The sequence below is a fragment of the Pediculus humanus genome, genomic scaffold, assembly GCF_000006295.1.
Source record: "Pediculus humanus corporis 1103172108208 genomic scaffold, whole genome shotgun sequence".
Taxonomy (NCBI): domain Eukaryota; kingdom Metazoa; phylum Arthropoda; class Insecta; order Psocodea; family Pediculidae; genus Pediculus; species Pediculus humanus.
Window position 1 is genome coordinate 49,792 of NW_002987778.1, and position 21,235 is coordinate 71,026.

Sequence of the window (21,235 nt, forward strand, 5' to 3'; positions counted from 1 at the left end):
TACAAACGTTTTTTTCTTATTTTTTGTAACTAATTCAATGTGACAGTTATTAGTTATTACATCTCCTGGTTCACTTTGTTAAAAAAAAAAAAATAATATATAAAATAAATAAATTTAACTAAATTTATATATAATATTTTGTTTATAAAAATTTATTTTTTATTAACTATTGTATTGTTTTTTAAATAATTAATTTATTGATAATTAAACAATAAAAAATTTATTAATTTGAGAATTTATTTATTTTTTTTGTTTTTATAATTAAAGGGAATAAAATTAAAGGAATTTTGAAAAGAAAAGAAAAAAAATTTATAAATAAAATTTTTTTATTATGTACAAGGAATTAAAAACAATTTAAATTAAATTAATTGAGGAAATAAATCTGATAGAGTATCACCAAATAAATCATTGAACGAACTGATACTTGAGAGATCACTTTCATATGGTGATCCAATTGATTCATAGCCAAGATCAGATGAAACATCACTTTTTGGACTAAGGGAATTTTGAAAAATTGTCTCAGGGTGTAATGATGCCTCTGGAATTTTACAAGAGTCTACATTTTCTGTTGAAAATTCTTCAAAATCATATGTACACATGTCTTCTTCATTGATTTTTATTTCTGGAATATTTAAGGTAATTTTTGTATCGGAGGAATTTAGTGTTGGTAAATTATAATTTTGCTCTGTTGCAATTCCTTGCGCATAAGAATGCTCCGAAGCAATCAAAGAAATTTTTTCTTCAATTGTTAAACTTTCAATTCCATTGCTGAATTGTAAAATGTTTGTTCTCGATTTTGATTTATCTTCACTGGGTTCCAGGATTTTTGATGAGGCCCCCACCATTTCAAAATTTGTGATGCATTTTTCATGGTCAGACTCTGAAATCTGTAAACATGTCGCTGATAAATTTATGTTTCCTAATTTTTATCTTACTAACATAATGCATTAGTTTCAAACCTCATTTGAAATGAGCTGACTGTCTTTCCTTGATCCATTCTGTTCAACTTCTTCCAACAGACTTGCTGCCAATCTTTCAAGGTCATCAAAGAATTCCTGTCCCTTGATGTCTTCCAACATTTCCGAGATAGGAGATAAAGAAGGAAGATCTTCCAAAGTTTCAATGAAGCTGCATCTATCAAACTTTGTGCCAATATTGTCCATTGACCCTTCTTCAGAGGGAATTTATGAGACACTTCAGGTCTACTTAAGGAATGAACATTATCAGCAAAAGCCGGTTGCACAACAACATTCGAATTCTTCGAAACATTTTTTTCTCCATCTCCTGAATTCAGAAGGCAGGAACAGGTATATGAACTTTCTGCTAAAGCTTTACGAAGTTCTTGATTGGCATCAATCAATAATTCATTTTTTTGTTTCAATTCATTAACTTGTGAAACCAAGAGATTATTTTGTTGCTTTAACTCTTTTAAACTTTCTTCCAAAAAATCCATTTTTGCTTTTTTTCTGTCTCGAGATGTTTGTGCAGCTATCCTATTACGAAGTTTTCTGTAAATACAAATATGTTTATGTTATGACAAATGCAATAATCCTTTGTTTAAAAAAATCATTGTTAAATTATAGTTTAAATTAATTAGTTTAGTAAGTAATCATTTTTATTATTGATTTCGTGTCTTACTTTCTTTGTAATTTTTCCTCCCAGGATAACTGATGAAGTCTCATTCTTTTCCTTACACCATTCATGGGAACAGCATCATAAATATTTTCACTGGCCAAATCTAAATCGTGAATAATTTTTTCGTAATCCATATTTTCTTGTTTTATTTTAGGCATCAATAATATTTTATCATCGGCTAAAAACATTGTTTACAAATTTTCACAGCTGCAAATTATAAATCACGTAATCAAACCGTATTTTCGAAAGATTAAAGCACACACAAAAAAAAAAAAAAGAAAACCATCAACTTCAAAGCCTCATACTTTTCCTGATGCAATTTTAATTATTGATGACTCAGCAACTTTTTTCATCATTTATCATAAGGTAAACATAAGCTTTCAAAATCCATGTGTGTTATTATCATTGGTGGATTTTAACATTTAATTGTTCTGACGCATTTTTCCAATGAAAGGAGAAAAATGTGGGGGAGGAGGAGGCATTTATTAAAAAAAAAAAAAAATTTTAATTTTTTTTTTGGAGAATTAAAAAATAAAGATTATATATCATAATAAACTTAATTACAGGTTCATAATCATTATTATTATTATTATTGAAATTATAAGACAATGTATGTAATACTATCTTTTTTGATACAATGCAAAGTAAGCAATAATAATTTTTTTCCAACTTATATTAATTAGAGATTTTATTGTTTTAAGTCAATTTAAGTACGAAAACGAAAAATTATTTAAAAAAATTAAAGTTCCAGATAATTATCGCGCAAAAAATTATTTCGAAAAATCGACTTATTAGAAAATTATTTTTTTGGGCCTTTTTTTGAATTTAAATGGACTATGGTAAGCCAGTTGTGCGTGTGTGTGTGTATGATACCACTAAATGATGTAATTAGTGATAAGCAAATTTGGCCTGAATTGTTCATACAGTAATGTGATAATCAGATTTTTAGTATTAATTAATAATAAAAAATAATAATAATAATAATTTTTTTTTTTTTTTAAAGAATGATGTAAAAAGCTTATGCGATCGCGCACCTTACCGATTCCTAAACATACCTGACGCCAAAATTAATAGTTTAATTATTAATTAATTTTTTTAAAAATTTTTCCTTGAAATATTTAATTAAATATTAATTTTTTATTTATATAAAAAAAAATATAAATTTTCTTGTTGTTTTTTTTAACTAAATATTTTTTTCAAGTCGTAATTAATTTTTTATATCAATAAAAAAAATTAAAAGGACTTGATGATTCCATTTTCATTTTTTAATAAAATGAACGTAAAAAATTTTTCAAATGCTTGGAAAAGAAATGTTACTTGCGAAGAATGTTCAATTCGACTTAATGTATTTCGAAGAAAAGTAAGTTTTTTAATAATTAATTATATTTTTTTTAAAAAAAAAGTAAAAAATTTTGTCAATTTCTTAAATTACTGTCACTGTATTATAAAGTGTCAGAACAAAGAAAGTGTGTTTCTATATTGATAAATGTAAATATTTATTTTTTCATGTTTTTAAAAACAAAGTGCATTATTTTTATTTTTTTTAAAAAATTTTTTTAAAATGCAAGTTGTTTTGTTAAAAACTCAATTATTATTAAACTATTAATTTTTTTTTTAAACTATTAAAAACATAATCTTATTTTAATTTTGGAATCATATGTTATTTATTTCTTTTGACAAAAATAAAAAAAAATAAAAATTTTTTTAGTATGAAATCAATTTGATGAAAGCTTAATATTTTATTTTACTTTTTTTTTTTTATTAAATTTGTAGAAAATATGTTTTTTTTGCAAAAATTCATTTTGTCAAGTTTGCATTATGAGGCAAGAAGATACCAAATTTTGTTGTAAAAAATGTCAAATATTAACTGCCAGACCATTAGATAGAAATGAATTGCTAAATTTAAGAAGTAGAGACCTCATAAATTATTTAACATCAAGACATATTTCTACGAGTGGATGCGTTGGTAGGTTACTTTTTCAATTAAGAACAAAACAATTGTTTGTTATTTAATCATAATGAATTATACAAATCAATAATAATGTTTCATTCATGCATATCATTTTTCAATAATTTATTACATTTGTTTAATAATGTAGCTAAATCTAATTTCAACTTGACGTAAATTACTTCACCATTGTTTCAACATCTAAATTGTATTATAATTTTTAAATGAGATGTTCTCCGTTTTGAAAATATTTTTATATTTATTTTATGCAGAAAAAGAAGATTTGGTTAACATTTTGATTAGAGATGTAAATGATTCATACATTCACCCATCTACTTCTACACCCTTAGAAGGTAATTATTGTACTAATAGTTACCCCAACACTCCGAGAAATAGTTCCTTCAATACGAGTAATTCAAACGAAAAGAAAAGATTTTCATTTAGTGCAGAAAACTTGTTTAATGAAGATGGAATAAGAATAATTGGACATGATGATAGTAACAATAGAGAATTGAATCATGAGTCGAATGTATCTGAACAAAATATTCCGAATAGTGAAATAAATGAACCTGGTCAGTCTTCCGATTTCACAGTAGATAATAATATAACAAATTTTGGTCAGAAAGAAAGGGATGAGGAAAATTTAAATGAAACAGTATTACTCAATAGTAATTCAAAAAAAGTGGAAAACCGTGACAGTTGCGGTTCTCCTTCTAATACGAATAAACCTTTAATGTTATCAGATATTAAAGATAGTAATGATCTCAATGCTTTAAGCATTAAACAATTAAAAGAATTACTAATGAGAAATCGAACTGATTTTAAAGGCTGTATCGAGAGAACTGAACTTTTACAAAAGGCTAACAGATTATGGAGTGATTATGTAGTGTCAAGGAAAGGTAAATATATATTAAATTCAAAAACCATGATAATAATAATTTATCGAATACATTTATTTCAATATCAATCTACAATTTAAATGTTTCGCTAAACATATATTCATAATACTTTATTATTAAAATTTTTTTTTTTTTTGTAACGTTAACAATTATCATTATTATTATCGTTTTTATTTTAGATTTAGACAATTTGAGTTTGGATGAACTTTGTAAAATATGTATGGATGCTCCAATTGAATGCGTTCTTTTAGAATGTGGTCACATGGCAACATGCACATCTTGCGGTAAACAACTCTGTGAATGTCCAATATGTAGACAATTCGTTATACGATGTGTACGAACTTTTAAAGCTTGACCGATTAATAAATCAAATCAATAAATTTAATTTACTTACATGAAAATAATAATAATAATAACTTTCAAGTTATTAAATTTAGTCTCTTCCGTAATTATGAGTTTGTGAAGGTCTATCTATACGATATAATTTTTCACCCAATCCGAAATAAGCCAAATATTCAACGTCATTTGGAGTTGTATCTATATGATAATGTCCACCTTCACCGTGGTGACTAAAACTATGGAAATGTTGAACCCTTAAATCCAATCCCTGTAACCCGAAAAAATTTTATTTTTTTTTACCCTTATTCAAACAAAGAGTTACTACAAAGTTATTAGTAACTCTTATTAGTAGAATGACAACTACTAATGGCAGACTATGACATATAAAATATTTTAAATTGTGACTTAAATGCATTTGTTTCCCATATTTTTTTTTATCACTATTTTTTTTCGAATCAATTAAAAAAAAACATATTTATATATATATATATTAATCAATGAATAAATTTATTTATTTAAAAAAATTTGTTTATTGTTCACAGTATTATAATTTATTTATAATAAAATTATATTGATAATAATGATAAGAAGTAAATTAATTTGGATACTTTTAGTTTATTATCAATGAAAAAGGCTCATTATTTAGTAATAACGTTTAGCCAGTTACATATATATATTATAGTTAATATATTATTTTATAAGGTACACAGGTTCAATGAAATGTTGTTTAAAAAAAAAAAAATTTTAATTAATATAAATCAAACGAGTTTTTTTTTTAAACGGTTTTTAATCAAAACATCCTATAATAATAATGTTAAAATTAATTAATTCAAATTAGTGTCGGTTATTTAATTATTTTTTAATATATACATATATTTACATAAAATAAAAATTTGTTATAAACAAAGTTATTAATTAGTTTCATTTAAATCATTTGTTAAACGAAAAAAAAACGGTAAATAAATCGAAGGATGTTAAAAATAAATAAAAAAAAATTTATTTTTGTTATTTATCCGTCTAAAATTTGGGCTCTTACGGAAATTTTTTTGTAACGGATTTAATGACGTCATCAATTAACCGTTAATTATTGTGTCAACAGATAATTTGATTCATCTTACCGGATCGTTATTGACCAAAGTTCCCACGGCAATCAGTGGAGTATTCATTTCATAAAATTTCAACCATTTATTTAAATCATCTTCAGATGAAATTTCTCGATTTGAAAAATCAGGCATGACGTGTTGTTTGACTTTTCCTTTTTTTATAACGAAAACTCCACCCAAACCTAAAATTTTTTGAATTGTTCCCGTTTTACGTGAAATGATTTTTATAAAATCAATTAATTTTATGTTTACCTAATATTTTGTCTTTGAAATTTTCTCCCAAAATTTTACGGATGCTTGTTATAAAATCATCATTTCCGATTCTTTTCGAACATGATATTTCCAATACCTAAAATATTATTATTATGATTATTTTAAAAAACTTAACTCCTTAGGTTACTAAAAAGGTTTTTTTTATTCCTCTTATGGAAAACAACTTTTCATTTATTTTTTCCCCTTAATTTACCTTTCCTTGTTCTCCAGAAGAACAATATAAATTAGATAATACTGCATTGCGACATTCGTCATTTGGTAATACTTCTTGTATGCATTTTCCATCAGTGACATTAACCTTAGCAATTCTTGTCTTATTATTAACTTTATCACCATTATGTTCCATGTTAATAATCATCTGGCAAGCAAAAAAAATTTTATTTTAACTCAAAGTTTTATAAAAAAATAATATATTATAATATGAAAAGTATCAATGACCTCACAATTGGTACCAGCATAAGGCCAGGGACCTGCTCCAGCACCGGTTATGTAGCATGGATCTAAATTTAAAATTTTACTCAAATCTTTTAAATCATAAAGTTTATCCTTTCTAGGTTTGGGTAATAGGTATGGTACTCCTCCTATTTCCACTATCCTCTCATTTCCTGTCAAACCTTGACAAAAGGTGACACTTTTAGTTGTTTTACCAAAATATGATGTGTACCATTCAAATTATTATTATTTAGTTACCTTTGCATGCTAATGTAAATGGCGGTTGAGTAAGATCAGGACAATCCTTAACTTCTACCTTAACTTTTTCAAAGTTGTATTTTAAATGCTCGTTTAAACCTGTAAAAAATTTTAGGAATTTAAAATACCTTAATATTTTCTAAACAACGTTTTACATTTCTAAGCCATTAATTCTTTTTTAATGTTTTGTAAAAAAAAAAAAAAAGAGAAAAACAAAGTAATTAAAAAAACTTTTTAACTTATCAATAATTTATTAGGTTATAAATTAAGAATGAGTTGAAAAATTCAAAATGAATAATTTTTTAGTAAAAAACCCCCCCAAATAAAGTAAAATTTTAAAAAAAATTTTTCCTCCTCCATTTTATTTTTAGGCTTTTACATAAACAGTCAGTACCAGTTTTATTTCCTCTTGAATTATCTTGTTTTTTAGTTTTATCTAATATAAGTTAATCCTTTGTAAATATATGTGATGATGATAAATACAAAAGAAGCTTTTGCTTTATTTATTTTTAAAAAATAAATTATTACATAAGTCTGTAAAAATAAAATTTGTTGTACTAAATTCCTTTTATAAAATTTTTTTTTTGAAGTTAATGTCAAGTGAAATAAGTCAAATAATAATAATTATGAATTACAAGAAGAATTTAAGAGGATTTTTAATTTTAATGGCGTTTTAAATAACTCTCAAAACTGTTTTATATGAAAATTTCAAATCATACCTTAACACAAATTGTTATACTTACCAGCAGCTAAGTCTTCCAAAGGTACGATACTTAAATCAAATGTTTCAATCGCACAATTTTTCATTTCGACACTTTTTGGTATCATTTTTTTTATTTTTTAAATTCGTTTCTCTCTACAAAACAAAAAAAAAAAAAACAATATTAATGCAACCTGAACCTATGTGAGACTAATTTAAATAGTAAATTTCACGAGACGTTATCTGGTTATCCTTGACTAAAAATGAACACTTTTTTAAGGTAAGTTAACTAAACGCGAAATAACGGATGTTAACGGTTAAAAAATATTTCGAAAACTGTTCTTTCCTTCTGCTTCTATAGTTTATTTGATATGGGGCTTTTTTTTATATTTATTTTTAATATCAGATGACGCCATTTAAAGTTTTACAATCTTTTTTATTTGTATAGGATTTGTTTATAATTAACGACAAATAATTTTATATGAATGAATGGAAAAAAAATTATATAAAAATAACATTTTTAATAATTATTTTATTAGTTGTTATTTTCCGTTTAATTAATTTCGTTTTTTTTTTTTTTATAACAATTTTTTAAAAACTGAGGTTGTCTCTGGGTCAATTCTTTCAAACGTTTTTTCAACGACTTTTTTTTTTTTATATATACAGGCTTTGAAAGATTTACGTTCTATCCTAAAATAAATAATAGGATTGGAAAATGTAATTTTTTATACGATTAAATTTATGAAAAAGTAGTAACTGATAAAATTGAATAAATTTGAGCAATTATAAATAAAATTTTAAAAGAATATAAATAACTTAAAGTTTCCCGCCATTTTTATTATTATAGAAAAAAATGTTTATTAAAAAGCAGATTTCAACCGGATAACTAGACTTTTTCCTACACTTGATAAAAAATTTTAATTTAAAACCTTTTTTATTTTTATTTTTCATACGGAGTGTTTAAAATTTAAGAACTTTGAAAAAGATAATAATGAATTTTTTTTTTATTTTTAATATTTACAAATGGAGAAGAAATTTTTCGGTTTAAGTTTTTTCGTGGCAGCAGTGTAATCATAATTTAAAATTTTTATAATTAAAGTATTTATAATTTTAATAATAATATAAATTATGAAGACTAATCTTTCTACTAAGACGAAGGGTCTTACCTGGAGAGAAATTAAACAGCGAAAACGTAAATGGAAAGAAGAGAGAACAATAAAAAAATTAGAAAAAATGCAAAAAGAAGAAATGGGTGAAGAAGAAGTTGAGGTTAAATCTGACTGTAAACCATGTGAATTGATCACCATGAGTATAGCAGTTCCTGGGTCAATTTTACAAAATGCTCAATCTAACGAACTTCGAGCTTATGTTGCTGGACAAATTGCTCGAGCTGCTTGCATATATAAAATAAACGAAGTAATAGTTTTTGATGACGCAGAAGAGGAACCATTAGCTTCCAACGAAAAGTCTTTAGTTAAATGTTCAAAATATTGTCTTCAATTTGGTAGACTTTTGCAATATTTAGAATGTCCTCAATATTTAAGAAAATATTTTTTTCCCTTGCATAGTGATCTACAATATGCGGGCATTATGAATCCTCTAGATGCACCTCATCATTTAAGACAAGATGAAAATAATGATTTTAGAGAAGGCGTGACGCTAGATAAACCTGTTAAAAACGATAAAGGAACATTCGTAGAAGTAGGTCTTACAAAGCAAGTGCTAGTTTATAAACATTTACAGCCTGGTTTACGAGTTACTGTGAAACTGAATCCTCCAAAAGAAAATTCCAAAAAATTAAAAGGAGAAATTGTGTCCCCTAATTTTCCATTACTAGACTCTAACCTTTATTGGGGGTACACTGTACGTATTGCCCATTCAATCAGTGAAGTTTTTTTAAACTGCCCCTATAAGGGAGGATATGATTTAAGCATTGGAACTTCAGACAAAGGAAAAAACATTGATGAAATTAAAAAAAAAGACTTGAGAAATTTTAAACATGGATTAATAGTTTTTGGCGGACTTCAGGGATTAGAAAATATCGTTGAAAAAGATACAACTTTAAATGTTGAAAATGTCTCACATTTATTTGATTTTTACATAAATACATGCCCAAATCAAGGGTCTAGAACTATTCGAACTGAAGAAGCTGTTTTTATTACATTGGCAGAATTAAGAAAAAAATGCTTAAAAATTATAAATGTCTGATGTTTCATTTTATTAATATATATTATTTGACCATTATATTAAGTTCTACCAACTATTGAAATTTTTAAAATCATATCCTACTTCTTTTCTTTTCTTACTAGATGGCTCCAACTTTTTATCTGAATTCATTCTGAAAATAAAATTACAAAATCATTAAACTTAGTTTAAATATTAAGTTGATAATCTGTTTTTGTCTGTACTCGATACTGACTTTGAATGTTCTTCTAAATTAATATATTTTCCTACTCCTGATCTATACACTTTTAACGGAGGAGCTTCTTTTTTTATCTCTGCCTTTTTATTTTCTAATTCTTCAGCTTTTCTAGCTTCTTCTCTTTCTTTTTGTAATAAATCATCAGCTTCTTGATAAGGATCGACAAATACTTGAGTCTTTAATATTATTATATCTTGTATAGGCCTATCTTTATTATCTGTTTCAATATTTTCCATGATAGTCAACGTTTCTAAACCTCCTACAACTTTTCCGAATACTGTGTGTTTATTGTCTAAATGCTTGCACGAGCGATATGTTATAAAACTGAAAAAAAAATTATCTATTTTCAATTATTCAAAAATTTGAACTCTGTATTATCATTATCTATATATTAAAGGTATTGCACTGAGAAGTAAATTATTGATAAAATACTTACAACTGGGATTTATTGGTGTTTGATCCTGAGTTAGCCATTGATAATATTCCTCTTCCATTGTGAGTTAAATTAGGTTTGAATTCATCTTCGAAAGGTTTTCCCCATATAGACTGACCTCCTGTACCTGTACCAGTTGGATCACCACCTTGAATCTGTAAAAATAAGAATAAAATATTATTTATATTGATAATTAAAAAAAAAAAACAAAATTTTTATTTACGATATTTACCATAAAATTTCGAATAGATCTGTGAAATTTTGTATCATCATAGTAATTATTTAGACAATGTTTTAAAAAATTTTCACAAACTTTTGGAACCAAGTCACAATAAAGTTCTACATTTAAATGGCCAAAATTGGTAACAAGTCTTACATAACCTAAAATACAATTAAATAAACATAACTGTGTTAATATTATTTTACAATTAATTTTTAGAACTCAAAGAATATTTTAAATTTAAATTTAAAAATCTTTTAAAAAAGAAAAATTTTTTAGTTCTTTTAAAAAAGCAAAACATACCTTTTTTTTTAATTTTTTCATATCTTAAGGTACTTTCTTCGATAACAGCCGCTTCATGCTTTGTTTCAGGAACCATAGCAGTAGATGTAAAACTCGCAGCTACCTTACCAGTAGAATAATGTGCCTGAAAAATATTTTGAATGATTAGAAAAAACTCAAAATAAGTATACTAAATCATAAGCACACAAAAAAAAATAAAATTAAAAGTAGAGTAACTTACCGCATTAAATTTATCAGCAATTTTTTTCTCTTCCTTTTTATTAATTTCGATATCAGGTGGTTTATATTTTTCATTAAGTTCTCCCAAAATAGCCTTAGCTTCATTATTTATGAATTTCAATCTAGAATTTGGATCTTCTTCTTTCAATAATGTATCCTCATCAACAATTTTTAAATCGTTTTTGACATGATGAAAATTAGAAATATTAAACTTATCAATATTATTCGGATCTTGAATAACAATTATGTCTTTTCTTTCAAAAGGTTCACTATTAAGTAAGTCTTTCCAATTTTTATTTTTTATGTTTAACTGTTCTACAGCTTCATGTGAAAAAACATTTCCTGTTTTTTTAATGGCAACAATATGTGACTGCTTATTAAAAGTTTTAAATAAAACAGGGCAATGATATTCTCCCGCAGCATTTTTATGAAACTTAAGTTTGGTCAATGATTTTGCATCCAAACTTTCTCCAGTTACAGGGTTTTTTTTGAACTTTTTTAAGTAGGGTACTACAGCTTGAAGATCAAATACGTTGCCACTTGAGTCACAGTAAGGGTGAACAAACGGTTTCAAGCACAAGCAACAGTGATCAAAAGGGAGTCGTCTGTATTTTAGTGAATTATCAGTCAAAGATCCTGCTTTTTTTCCTCCATATAATGTTACCCACTCTGACGAAGTGAGATACCTGAAAAAGAAAAAAAAACAATGTTAAATTTTTCCATCAATAATAAAAAAATAAACACTTCTTTAAATTAATTTTTTTTTACATTTTATCTTTTTGATGTTGCCGTTTACCCATTTTGAAAGTTAATTTTTGTAAAAAATATAAAAATCAAATTATCCGTTCCTATCAATACTATTATAAGGAGTATCAGTATTTACAAACAAGCGCAAGTAATTTTTTTTTCAAATAATGGTACCACTGTCACGGCTCGCAAGGTTAATACTTCAAAAACTTATCTAAATATTAATATTTAAAATATTAAATTGTCATGCATTACTGTCGTCCTTGTGGATGTAAGGGCGTTAGAACTTGTTTGATATGTGAAAAGGAATATGACTTAAAACCTGCAATAATTTCATCGTCAGAAAAGGTTAGCTATTTCAATAACTTGTAATCATTATTTTTTGATAGATTTTTAAAATTTTTATTTTCTATTATTTTAGGAAAAAATTATTTATTTTTACTGCTATTTATGTCAAAAAGCCTGGGAAAACGAATATGACTTAATTGAAAAAAACTGTCCCAATCATCGAGGAAAAAGTCTTGATGTGAATGGAATATTTGTATTGCCTGATTTTTTAACAGCTGAAGAAAAAGATTTCATATTAGATGGTATTAATAAAGAAAAATGGGACTCTTCTCAAAGTGGAAGAAGAAAACAAAATTATGGTCCCAAATGTAATTTTAAAAAAAATAAAATTCAAGTAGGAAATTTTAAAGGGTTCCCTTCATATTCCAAAATTATTCATGAAAAATTTAAAACTTTACCAATTTTAAAAGATTTTAGAGTGATTGAGCAATGCACCCTAGAATATGATCCGACAAGAGGAGCTTCTATCGATCCCCATGTCGATGATTGTTGGATATGGGGGGAAAGAATCGTTACTGTAAATATTTTAGGGGAGACATATTTATCAATGTCTAGGCATAAACAAAACAATAAGTTTAATTTGAATAAAGTAGAATCATATCCCTGTGTATTAAATAATAACGGGGAATTTATTTATAACAATAATTTGAGACCATTTGAATTTACCCACAATGTACCCCAAGATGAAAATGTTGAATTAAAAATTTTAATGCCTGAACGATCAATTATTATTTTATATGGGTCTGCAAGATATGAGTGGGAACATTATATACCTAGGAATGACATAAAAAATTTAAGGATATGTTTAGCTTTTAGGGAATTTACACCACCTTATTTACCTGGCGGGGAGAAAGAAAAAATAGGTATCGATATTTTAAATATCACTGACAACTATTGGTAGTCAGGAAATGTGATTTATTAAAAATTTTACATAATTTTCTGCTATATCTTTTTACATATTTAAAATATTAATTGAACATAAAAATTCTATTTTATTTTTGTAATTATTCATTTTGAATACATGATATTTAAAAAAGTTTATTTTTTGAATTTTTTCCTAAAAGAGAAATAAATTGAACAACAACTCCGTAAAGTTTTTGAAGAACTTAAAATAAAAATACTATTTAAATAAAGTATTTCTAGTAAAAAATTTTTGTAAAATTATTAATCTAAAAATTTATTTTAAATAAAGTTTTCGGCAGGTTGTTGATAACTCGATCACGTGACATAAAAAAAAAAAAAACGATTTTTCGTTCAAAGTAAAAAATTAACTTATATTAAAAAAAAAAATATTTAATTTTATCTCTGCCACCTTATTAAGATTTAATATTATACATTATAATTAATTGCAAAAATATTTTCAAAAAATACGCATATTTTGTTTCTTCGATAGATACACATTTATTACAAAAAAAAAAAAAAAAGGAAAATTAATAATGGTTACTCTTTTCATTGCGTTCTGTTTGTCTCGCGACATTTTCATTTCCGATATTAAAATGATTTTTCACTTGTTGTAATTTAAACTTTCGTAAACTTGTTGCCAGTGAGTACGAAAAATACGTTCCTAAAATCTAAATTTTAAAATTTTCACCATTAAAATTTATATAATTCTAAATTGATTTTTAGCAAATATTTAGCATAACGTACCTGAATAGTACTCACTGTCATTATGCCCAAAGCTAAAAACAAAGAACTTTTATGCAACATGAAATTAACGGCTGTTAAACATCCTCTTTTATTAACTTCCATCGTCGAATTAATTTTTCTACAACAGGATTCAGGTAAAATCGTGTTACCTCCTTGACATTTTGTATAATTTTTTTCAACTAATACATTATCCCAATCCCAATAGTTATTAACTCCGCAGCACCGTAACTGAGTTAAAGTTCAAGTTAAAAAAATTTTTAAACATAAAAATTATTATTATTATTATTAATTAATTTACCTCCAACTGTACGTAATCTACTAAATTAGCCGTAAATGGATCGTTCGGATATTCGTAAATGGCTTTTTTCATTTTATTCGATGCCATCGAACGTATTTCATCACGATAAGATAAAACTCCTAATCCAGCAGCAATTTCCAATGCAAATATGAATACTAAGAGTTGAGTATACTGGAAATTTATTTTTAAATTAAATCAGTATGAAGACAATATTCGCCATGATTAATATTATAAAAAACGTACTATACTTATTAACGTGCTGCTTTGTCTTGCTATACCGACATATCCAACTCCAGCCAAAAGAACAATAAAAACTCCAATGACAGGCAATAATAGTGATGGTGACAACATTCTATTGATGTCTGAAAAAAGTTCATGGGCTGTGGCTGCTATATAGACCAAGAAAATACTAGACATCTACTCGTAAATAAAAAAACAGACATTTTTTTCTTTTTTTTTTCGGTTCATAATTTTTAGCAAATAGTAGGTTTTCATGTAAAAATTTCATTATATGAAAATTTAACATTAAAGTATATGTAAATTACATTTATCGTGTATCGGTTTCAAAAGTCTTATTGATAAACACCAAGACTATGATAAGATTAAACGTAAAAATTATCATTTTTTAAAACCCAAATATATTAGTTATTAATCTGTTAAATTTCTTATTAAAATAAACTCATTTTGTTGCTATTTATGGTAAAAAAAAATAAACATATAAATAAATTTTCAATCTGAGTGACTAATGATACAATTAAAATTTCAAACTATTTTTTTTCATCTTCAAATTAACAGTAAAAAAAAAAAAAGATTTCGTTTTGTGTTTTCCTTAATTTAAAATTATTTAATTAATTAATTAATTAACTATTTATTTATTTATTTATTTAATGGGGGAGACACCATTACGCTTATTTTTTTTTTTAATTAATTAATAAATTAATAATAATCTTACGAGAAAAACGGTGTTATATGCAACCACCAAATTTTCCAAACAACTGACGTCTCTCATTGTAATTTCTTTTAAATTTTCCAATTTTCCCATGATTATAAAAAAAAAAAAAAAAAAAAATTAATTAATTAATTAAATAATTATTAATTAAAAATTAAAAATAAATACACTTATTGAAAGGTCTATTCGAACACAAATAAATAACTTCCTTTAAAAAAATTAATTTTCCTATTTGTTATCATATAAAGATAAAAATATAATCTTTTTTTTTTTTTTTATCATTAAAAAAAAAAAAAAAAAAATTTAGGCACAGGATTTTTTTTACAATTGACAAAGGTTAACCGTGTACCTGAAAATTAATTAATTATAATTTAAAAAAAAAAAAAAAAAAGAAAATTTCTTGTAACAATCAGCCTCTAACAATCAGATAGAAAAAAAAAAAATTGTTTAAATAATAATTAATAAAAAAAAATTTAGTTATGTAACTGTAATGTACATAAGTTATGTATTTAATAAAAATAAATAAATAAATAATTTTAATTAAAATAAAAGAATAGGTTTAGAATTTCTCTGTTATTAAATCATAAAAAAAAAAAAAAAAAATTAATCATCTATCTTTTCCATCTATTACATAGACTATCAGTTGTCATAACAAAAATCTTATCAATTATCTTTCTTATATGTTTATAAATCATTTTATTGTTTAAAATATTTTTTATTAATTGTTTTAAATAATTCCAAAAAAAAAAAAAAAAAATAATAATAATAATAATAATAATAATAATAATAATAATTACAAGAAGGAGGAAAACTAAAATTTAATCACAATTTACTAAATTTTTTTTTTTTGAATAAATGGATTTATTAATATAAATAAATAAATAAAAAGAAATTTATACTTAGTATAAGTAATAATACATATTAATTTATTAAACTAGAATCCTATAATTAATTAATTAATTAATTAATTAATACAAATACAATTTAAAAACATTTAATTATAAATAAATAACCCTGGGTCTGCTTGCTGTGTCTCATAAATAATTTTTTTTTTTTTTTATTAAATCAGGAATTAATTATGACCGTTAAATTTTTTTTTATAATTATCATTAACATTTATTTTACATTTCCTAATAATACTTTATTTATTATTAAATAAATAAATTAATAAATAAATAATAATGATTTAAACAGTAAGATATACATAAAATTCTGATGATGGGTTAGAAAAAAAAAAAACTTATTGAAATTTGATTCTGATATGCCAGCCAATGAATGAATTTTTATTTTAATTAAAAATAATAATAATAATAATAAACTAACCTAAGTTATAACTACATAAATAAAATAATTTTTTCTTTTGTTTGGTATATTTAAAAAAAAAATTAAAAACTTTTTATGGCTTTAGATATGCAATATGGGGGGGGGAGAGAGGAGAAGGGGGAAGGGGCATATAAAAAAACTTTATGTAATACATCAAAGTCTTATTATGATTCCTAAATTTCAATTAATTCTTCTTCCCAAAAAAAATTAAAATAAATAAATATATAAATAATTATGCTGTAAATATTAATTAATTAATTAATTAATGAAATTAATAAAAAAAAAATTAAGAGTTTACATTGATTGAATAATATCCATATTAAATTCCAATAAAATTTTTCTATTATTATTATTATTATTATTTTAATATGATATGATATTGTTTAATAAATTTTTTTTTTTTTTTTTTTTTCAAAATTATTAATGTGAAGTATGACAATCAATATCTTTGTGGTCATAACACATAAAATATAAAAAAAAATACAAATGAAAATTTAAATTTAAATTATTTTGTAAGTAATAATAATAATAATAATTAATAAAAACTTTGGCACAATTTTTTTTTTTTTTTTATGAAAGAAATTTATGGGAATGTTTTTATTTTATTTTATTATTTAATAATTTCACAATTCTATTCCTTTTACCTTTTATTTTTATTAAACTAAAAAAATAAATTATATATTTTTATTTAATTGCTGATTAATTAATTATTTAATTGAAATAAAATAATTAGCCCCGAAAAGAAAAATTTTTTATGATGATAATAATAATAATAATTTTGTAATTTTTAATTGAATTCAAATGAAAATTAAAAAAAAAATTATTTATAGTTAATTATTAATTGTTGTAAAATTCAAATAATAATAATAATAATCACAGCCAAATTGCCAATTATTAATAGTTATACATAATTTTTTTATATTTTAACGCTTTTAAAATTATATAAAATAAAATAAGAAAAAATAATAATAATAAGGTCATATATTTTTTAGTGAAAAATATATATATATAAATTAAACTTAGCATTTAAAAAATAAATTTAAATTTAATTTAAATTTAATTTTTTTTTTTTAACTAAATAAAATGAATATTATTTATTAAGTGATGATGATGATGATGATGGCGCATGCTATATTATTATTTAAGTATTAAAAATAATTTGTAAATTAATTAAAATTATACAAAAAAAAAAAAATTTTTTTTTTTTTTTATTAAAATATTAACTAAATACTGAAACCGGGTTTGCATCCGTTTCTAACCTACGAGATTTGTAAAAAAAATTTTTTTATTTTTTTTAAATTTCATATTAACAAATTAATAATTACATATTATTATTATTATTATTATTATTAGTTTGATTTAAGTAACTAAATGTCAACTTAATTATAATATATTTGATAATAATAATTTCATTATATATATATATATGCAATTACATATTGTTTAAATAATTTTCCTTATTAACCGTTTTAATAAAAGATAAAAAGAGAAAATAATAACCCCGCTATTTAAAATAAATTGTAGGTATGATTTTAAGGTTTTAAATGGAGTTAGGTTATGGTTGGGGGGGAGGGGAGGGGAGGGAAAAGCGTTTAGAATAAAAATTCATGGCTACGACGAAAAAATTTTTTAAAATTATGTTTTGCCTTAATAACTGGCACAAGCCTCTAAAAATATATATGACACTTTTAATAATAAAAAAAAGTTTAAAATTAAATCTATAAACTAATGAATAAGTTTTAAATATTTAATTTTAAAAAAAATTAATTTTTATGTGACTATATTGTTTTTTTTTTTTGTCCTATTTAATTTACAGTGATTTGATTTGATTATAATATTTCATTAATTAAATATATATTTTAAAAAAAAAAAAAAAAAAACATAAATTTTATATAATAATTAAATTTTTTTTTTTGTAAAATTAAAATGCAAAATGTATAACTAAAACAAATCAATAGAATTTTATTACATTTTTTTTATGTAATTGTGAAATTAATGAAAAAACACTCGAAGAAGAGCCTTTTTTTTTTTTTTTTTAAAAAAATGCATCTCATATAAAGATAAATAGATAGATATATAAATAAAACATTTCTTATTATAAGTTTTAAAAATGGAAGTCAGAAAAATCAAAAATGAAATAAGAGAGAGAGAGAGAGAGAGAGAGCAATGAGCATAAATATAAATTGAAAAAAAAAAAATTAATTTGCAAATATGTGCAGCACACAAGGTTTTACATCATTTCTCTTTTTTTCTTTTTAATACCAAATATTAACATTATTTTCATGTTATCAAAATAAAATTTGGCAAAAAGAACATAAATGATTATTATTTCGAATAAACAATATTAAACATGTTGATCCCAGGGTGAACTAGTAAATTATATCTTTTCTGTCGATTGAACCAAATCACGTTGCATAACGTTTTGTCCACAGTCTGGCTATACGATCATGTTCTTCTCTGTTCTGCAAATATTGAGTCGCAATACTTCCAACTAATGGATCAGCTGTAAAAAGTTATCAAATTGAGTATTATATTGTTTTTAAAAATTTTGATTTTATATAAATCATTTAAATTTTTCATTACTTACCAGGATTACAGTCTGTAAGAAGAGAGCAAATGGAAAGAAGCACCTTGGATATTGTTAAAGCAGGTGACCAGTTATCTTTTAATATGTCCAAGCAAATAACACCTTGACTGTTGATATTACAATGATAAATCCTTGTTCTAAATGTAACTTTAGGAGGTTTAAACGGATACTCTGGAGAAAAGTGAATATCTAGGAAAAAAACACCACCTTCGTAAACGGAACCAGGAGGCCCGAGAATGGTTGAGACCCATTCGTATAAATTATCTCCTTTTGGGCCTGCACTACAATTTGGCGGAGGATCTAATGAAATTTCAGCAAGTTCTTTTTGAATTCTCTTAGCTGATGTGCTAAGAGCTTTTGACATCTTAGGAATAGGCTTGGTCTCTTTATTATCAGTCTTTGAGTTATCAACTAATGATGCAGAACCTCGACCTCTTCCTGCACCACTAGAACCTGCCCCAGCACCTGCAGCAGACATAATCCTAAAAACACATAAATAATTAACATTTTTAATTAAAGGGACAACTTGATTTACCATTTGCAATTTCACATAATTATCATTTCAATCCATACATGAATGCAAACAATTATATATTCTTTAAAATAATGAAATTATATACAATTTGGCTAAAAATATTTTAAAAATACAAAAAAAAATTCTTTATTGCAAGAGTAGTAATAATTTTTTTGGATAACGTAAGCTTTTGCGTACTGCACAATTTCAAAAATTGATTTGAAAATTTTAAGTTCCTGCCATTAATCAGGAGCTCAAACAAGTAAACTTACTTAATTATGAATTTTTTTTAAAATAAAATTTACAAATTTTTTATAAAAATATCACTCATTTTTTTCATTCAAAAATATGTAAATTTTGAAAGAAAAAAAAAAAAAAAAAAAACATGAAAAAACAAAGCACAAACAAAGCTTTTTATTTAAAATTTAATATCCGAAATAATGTTATTAGTAATATAAAAATAATTACAATTTTTAAGGGTAAATATTTCTTAAATTGAAAAAAAATGAAAAATTACCCCACAGAAAATATTTTTTGCTTTCTCCTAAAAAAAGACAGTATTTACATTTATATATAAAACAACACCGGTTCGAAAAATTCTTACAACTTAAAACTTGATATTAATTTTTTATACAAAAACATAATTTTTTTATAAATATTACATGAGTGCAAAATATAATTTAATAAATTTTTTATTATTAAAACATTAATATTAAATACTAACCTTAGCTTTTATTAAAAATCCCCAGAAAAATTACATTTAAACATTCAATATGAATGAATAAATAAAATGGCGATGCTCTTGAATCGATCGTGTTTTTGAAATATTTTTAAAAAAAATTCAATTTAGGTATATTTATCAATGAAAGAACTCGTCCTTCCCTAAAAAATTATCAAATTTTTTTTAACAGTGAAAAAAATTATAAAATAATTAAAATAATTTTTGACAAGTAGTTTTAGTTTATATGGGGGCGCTACGGTTAATGTAACACTAAATACTTTACAAAAAAAAAAAATAAGGCCAAGTTGTAAAATCTGTCAAATTTACAAATAAATTATAAATTATTCTTTCAAAAAAAAAAAAAAAAAATTGTACTTTTGTTAAAAGGAAAAATCAAAATTTATAAAAAAATTTAATGATTTTAAAAAAAATATGTACTTATAAGAGTGTCTTATATATACATAAACATTTAAAATAATTTTTATTTTTCAAACCTATAAAAAAACATTATAATAAATACTTTTAAAAATAAATTCCAAAATTAAAAAAAAACAAAAAATACTTGAAATCAATTTGAAATTAAGTTTAAATTTTTAAATTTTTTTTTTTAGTATTTGTATAAATAAATTTCATTTAGGTAAAACAGTTTAATAATTTTTCTTTTCCATTGGGAAAAAATTATAATTTTCCATATAGAATTACATACATTAAAAAAAAAAATCATGAAAATTTTTTAAAATAATAAAAATAAATATTTGATTGAATGAAAATACAGTTTAATAAATATATATTTATAAAATATATTTTTTTTTTAATTATTGAATATAATTTTAACAACAAATAGATAGATTTAAATTTACATTTAGCAAAATTACATTATTTAAATATCGATAAAGGTATTTTTTCTTTTTAATTTT

General features: G+C 23.5%; 8 protein-coding genes across 8 annotated transcripts; 3 read left to right on the forward strand and 5 right to left on the reverse strand.

Annotated features, from left to right (window-relative positions):
- Nucleotides 1-311: 311 nt before the first annotated feature.
- On the reverse strand, nt 312-1,823 carry Phum_PHUM437880 (uncharacterized protein; the record flags this gene model as incomplete). The annotated part of the gene is made up of 4 exons (XM_002429484.1): nt 312-887; nt 960-1,108; nt 1,144-1,508; nt 1,639-1,823. The coding sequence occupies 4 exons, from the start codon at nt 1,821-1,823 to the stop codon at nt 360-362; spliced, it is 1,227 nt and encodes a 408-aa protein (XP_002429529.1). The 3' UTR covers nt 312-359.
- Nucleotides 1,824-3,453: 1,630 nt separating this feature from the next.
- Phum_PHUM437890 (RING finger protein, putative) lies at nt 3,454-4,837 on the forward strand (the record flags this gene model as incomplete). Its single annotated transcript, XM_002429485.1, has 4 exons — nt 3,454-3,601; nt 3,856-4,155; nt 4,267-4,482; nt 4,662-4,837. The coding sequence occupies 4 exons, from the start codon at nt 3,454-3,456 to the stop codon at nt 4,835-4,837; spliced, it is 840 nt and encodes a 279-aa protein (XP_002429530.1).
- A 78-nt stretch (nt 4,838-4,915) lies between these two features.
- Nucleotides 4,916-7,694, reverse strand: Phum_PHUM437900 (uncharacterized protein; the record flags this gene model as incomplete). Its single annotated transcript, XM_002429486.1, has 7 exons — nt 4,916-5,089; nt 5,940-6,106; nt 6,177-6,273; nt 6,391-6,555; nt 6,636-6,811; nt 6,888-6,986; nt 7,631-7,694. 7 exons carry the CDS (start codon nt 7,692-7,694, stop codon nt 4,916-4,918), a joined length of 942 nt encoding a protein of 313 aa, XP_002429531.1.
- A 916-nt stretch (nt 7,695-8,610) lies between these two features.
- Phum_PHUM437910 (protein C9orf114, putative) lies at nt 8,611-9,795 on the forward strand (the record flags this gene model as incomplete). Its single annotated transcript, XM_002429487.1, has 2 exons — nt 8,611-8,652; nt 8,722-9,795. 2 exons carry the CDS (start codon nt 8,611-8,613, stop codon nt 9,793-9,795), a joined length of 1,116 nt encoding a protein of 371 aa, XP_002429532.1.
- Nucleotides 9,796-9,840: 45 nt separating this feature from the next.
- Phum_PHUM437920 (uncharacterized protein) lies at nt 9,841-11,984 on the reverse strand (the record flags this gene model as incomplete). The annotated part of the gene is made up of 7 exons (XM_002429488.1): nt 9,841-9,925; nt 10,007-10,333; nt 10,446-10,597; nt 10,675-10,823; nt 10,966-11,089; nt 11,186-11,870; nt 11,953-11,984. The coding sequence occupies 7 exons, from the start codon at nt 11,982-11,984 to the stop codon at nt 9,841-9,843; spliced, it is 1,554 nt and encodes a 517-aa protein (XP_002429533.1).
- A 193-nt stretch (nt 11,985-12,177) lies between these two features.
- Phum_PHUM437930 (uncharacterized protein) lies at nt 12,178-13,180 on the forward strand (the record flags this gene model as incomplete). Its single annotated transcript, XM_002429489.1, has 2 exons — nt 12,178-12,229; nt 12,393-13,180. The coding sequence occupies 2 exons, from the start codon at nt 12,178-12,180 to the stop codon at nt 13,178-13,180; spliced, it is 840 nt and encodes a 279-aa protein (XP_002429534.1).
- A 529-nt stretch (nt 13,181-13,709) lies between these two features.
- Nucleotides 13,710-14,641, reverse strand: Phum_PHUM437940 (CD63 antigen, putative; the record flags this gene model as incomplete). Its single annotated transcript, XM_002429490.1, has 4 exons — nt 13,710-13,850; nt 13,927-14,154; nt 14,237-14,395; nt 14,468-14,641. The coding sequence occupies 4 exons, from the start codon at nt 14,639-14,641 to the stop codon at nt 13,710-13,712; spliced, it is 702 nt and encodes a 233-aa protein (XP_002429535.1).
- A 4,260-nt stretch (nt 14,642-18,901) lies between these two features.
- On the reverse strand, nt 18,902-19,561 carry Phum_PHUM437950 (ubiquitin-conjugating enzyme E2-24 kDa, putative; the record flags this gene model as incomplete). Its single annotated transcript, XM_002429491.1, has 2 exons — nt 18,902-18,999; nt 19,084-19,561. The coding sequence occupies 2 exons, from the start codon at nt 19,559-19,561 to the stop codon at nt 18,902-18,904; spliced, it is 576 nt and encodes a 191-aa protein (XP_002429536.1).
- Between the last annotated feature and the right edge of the window lie 1,674 nt (nt 19,562-21,235).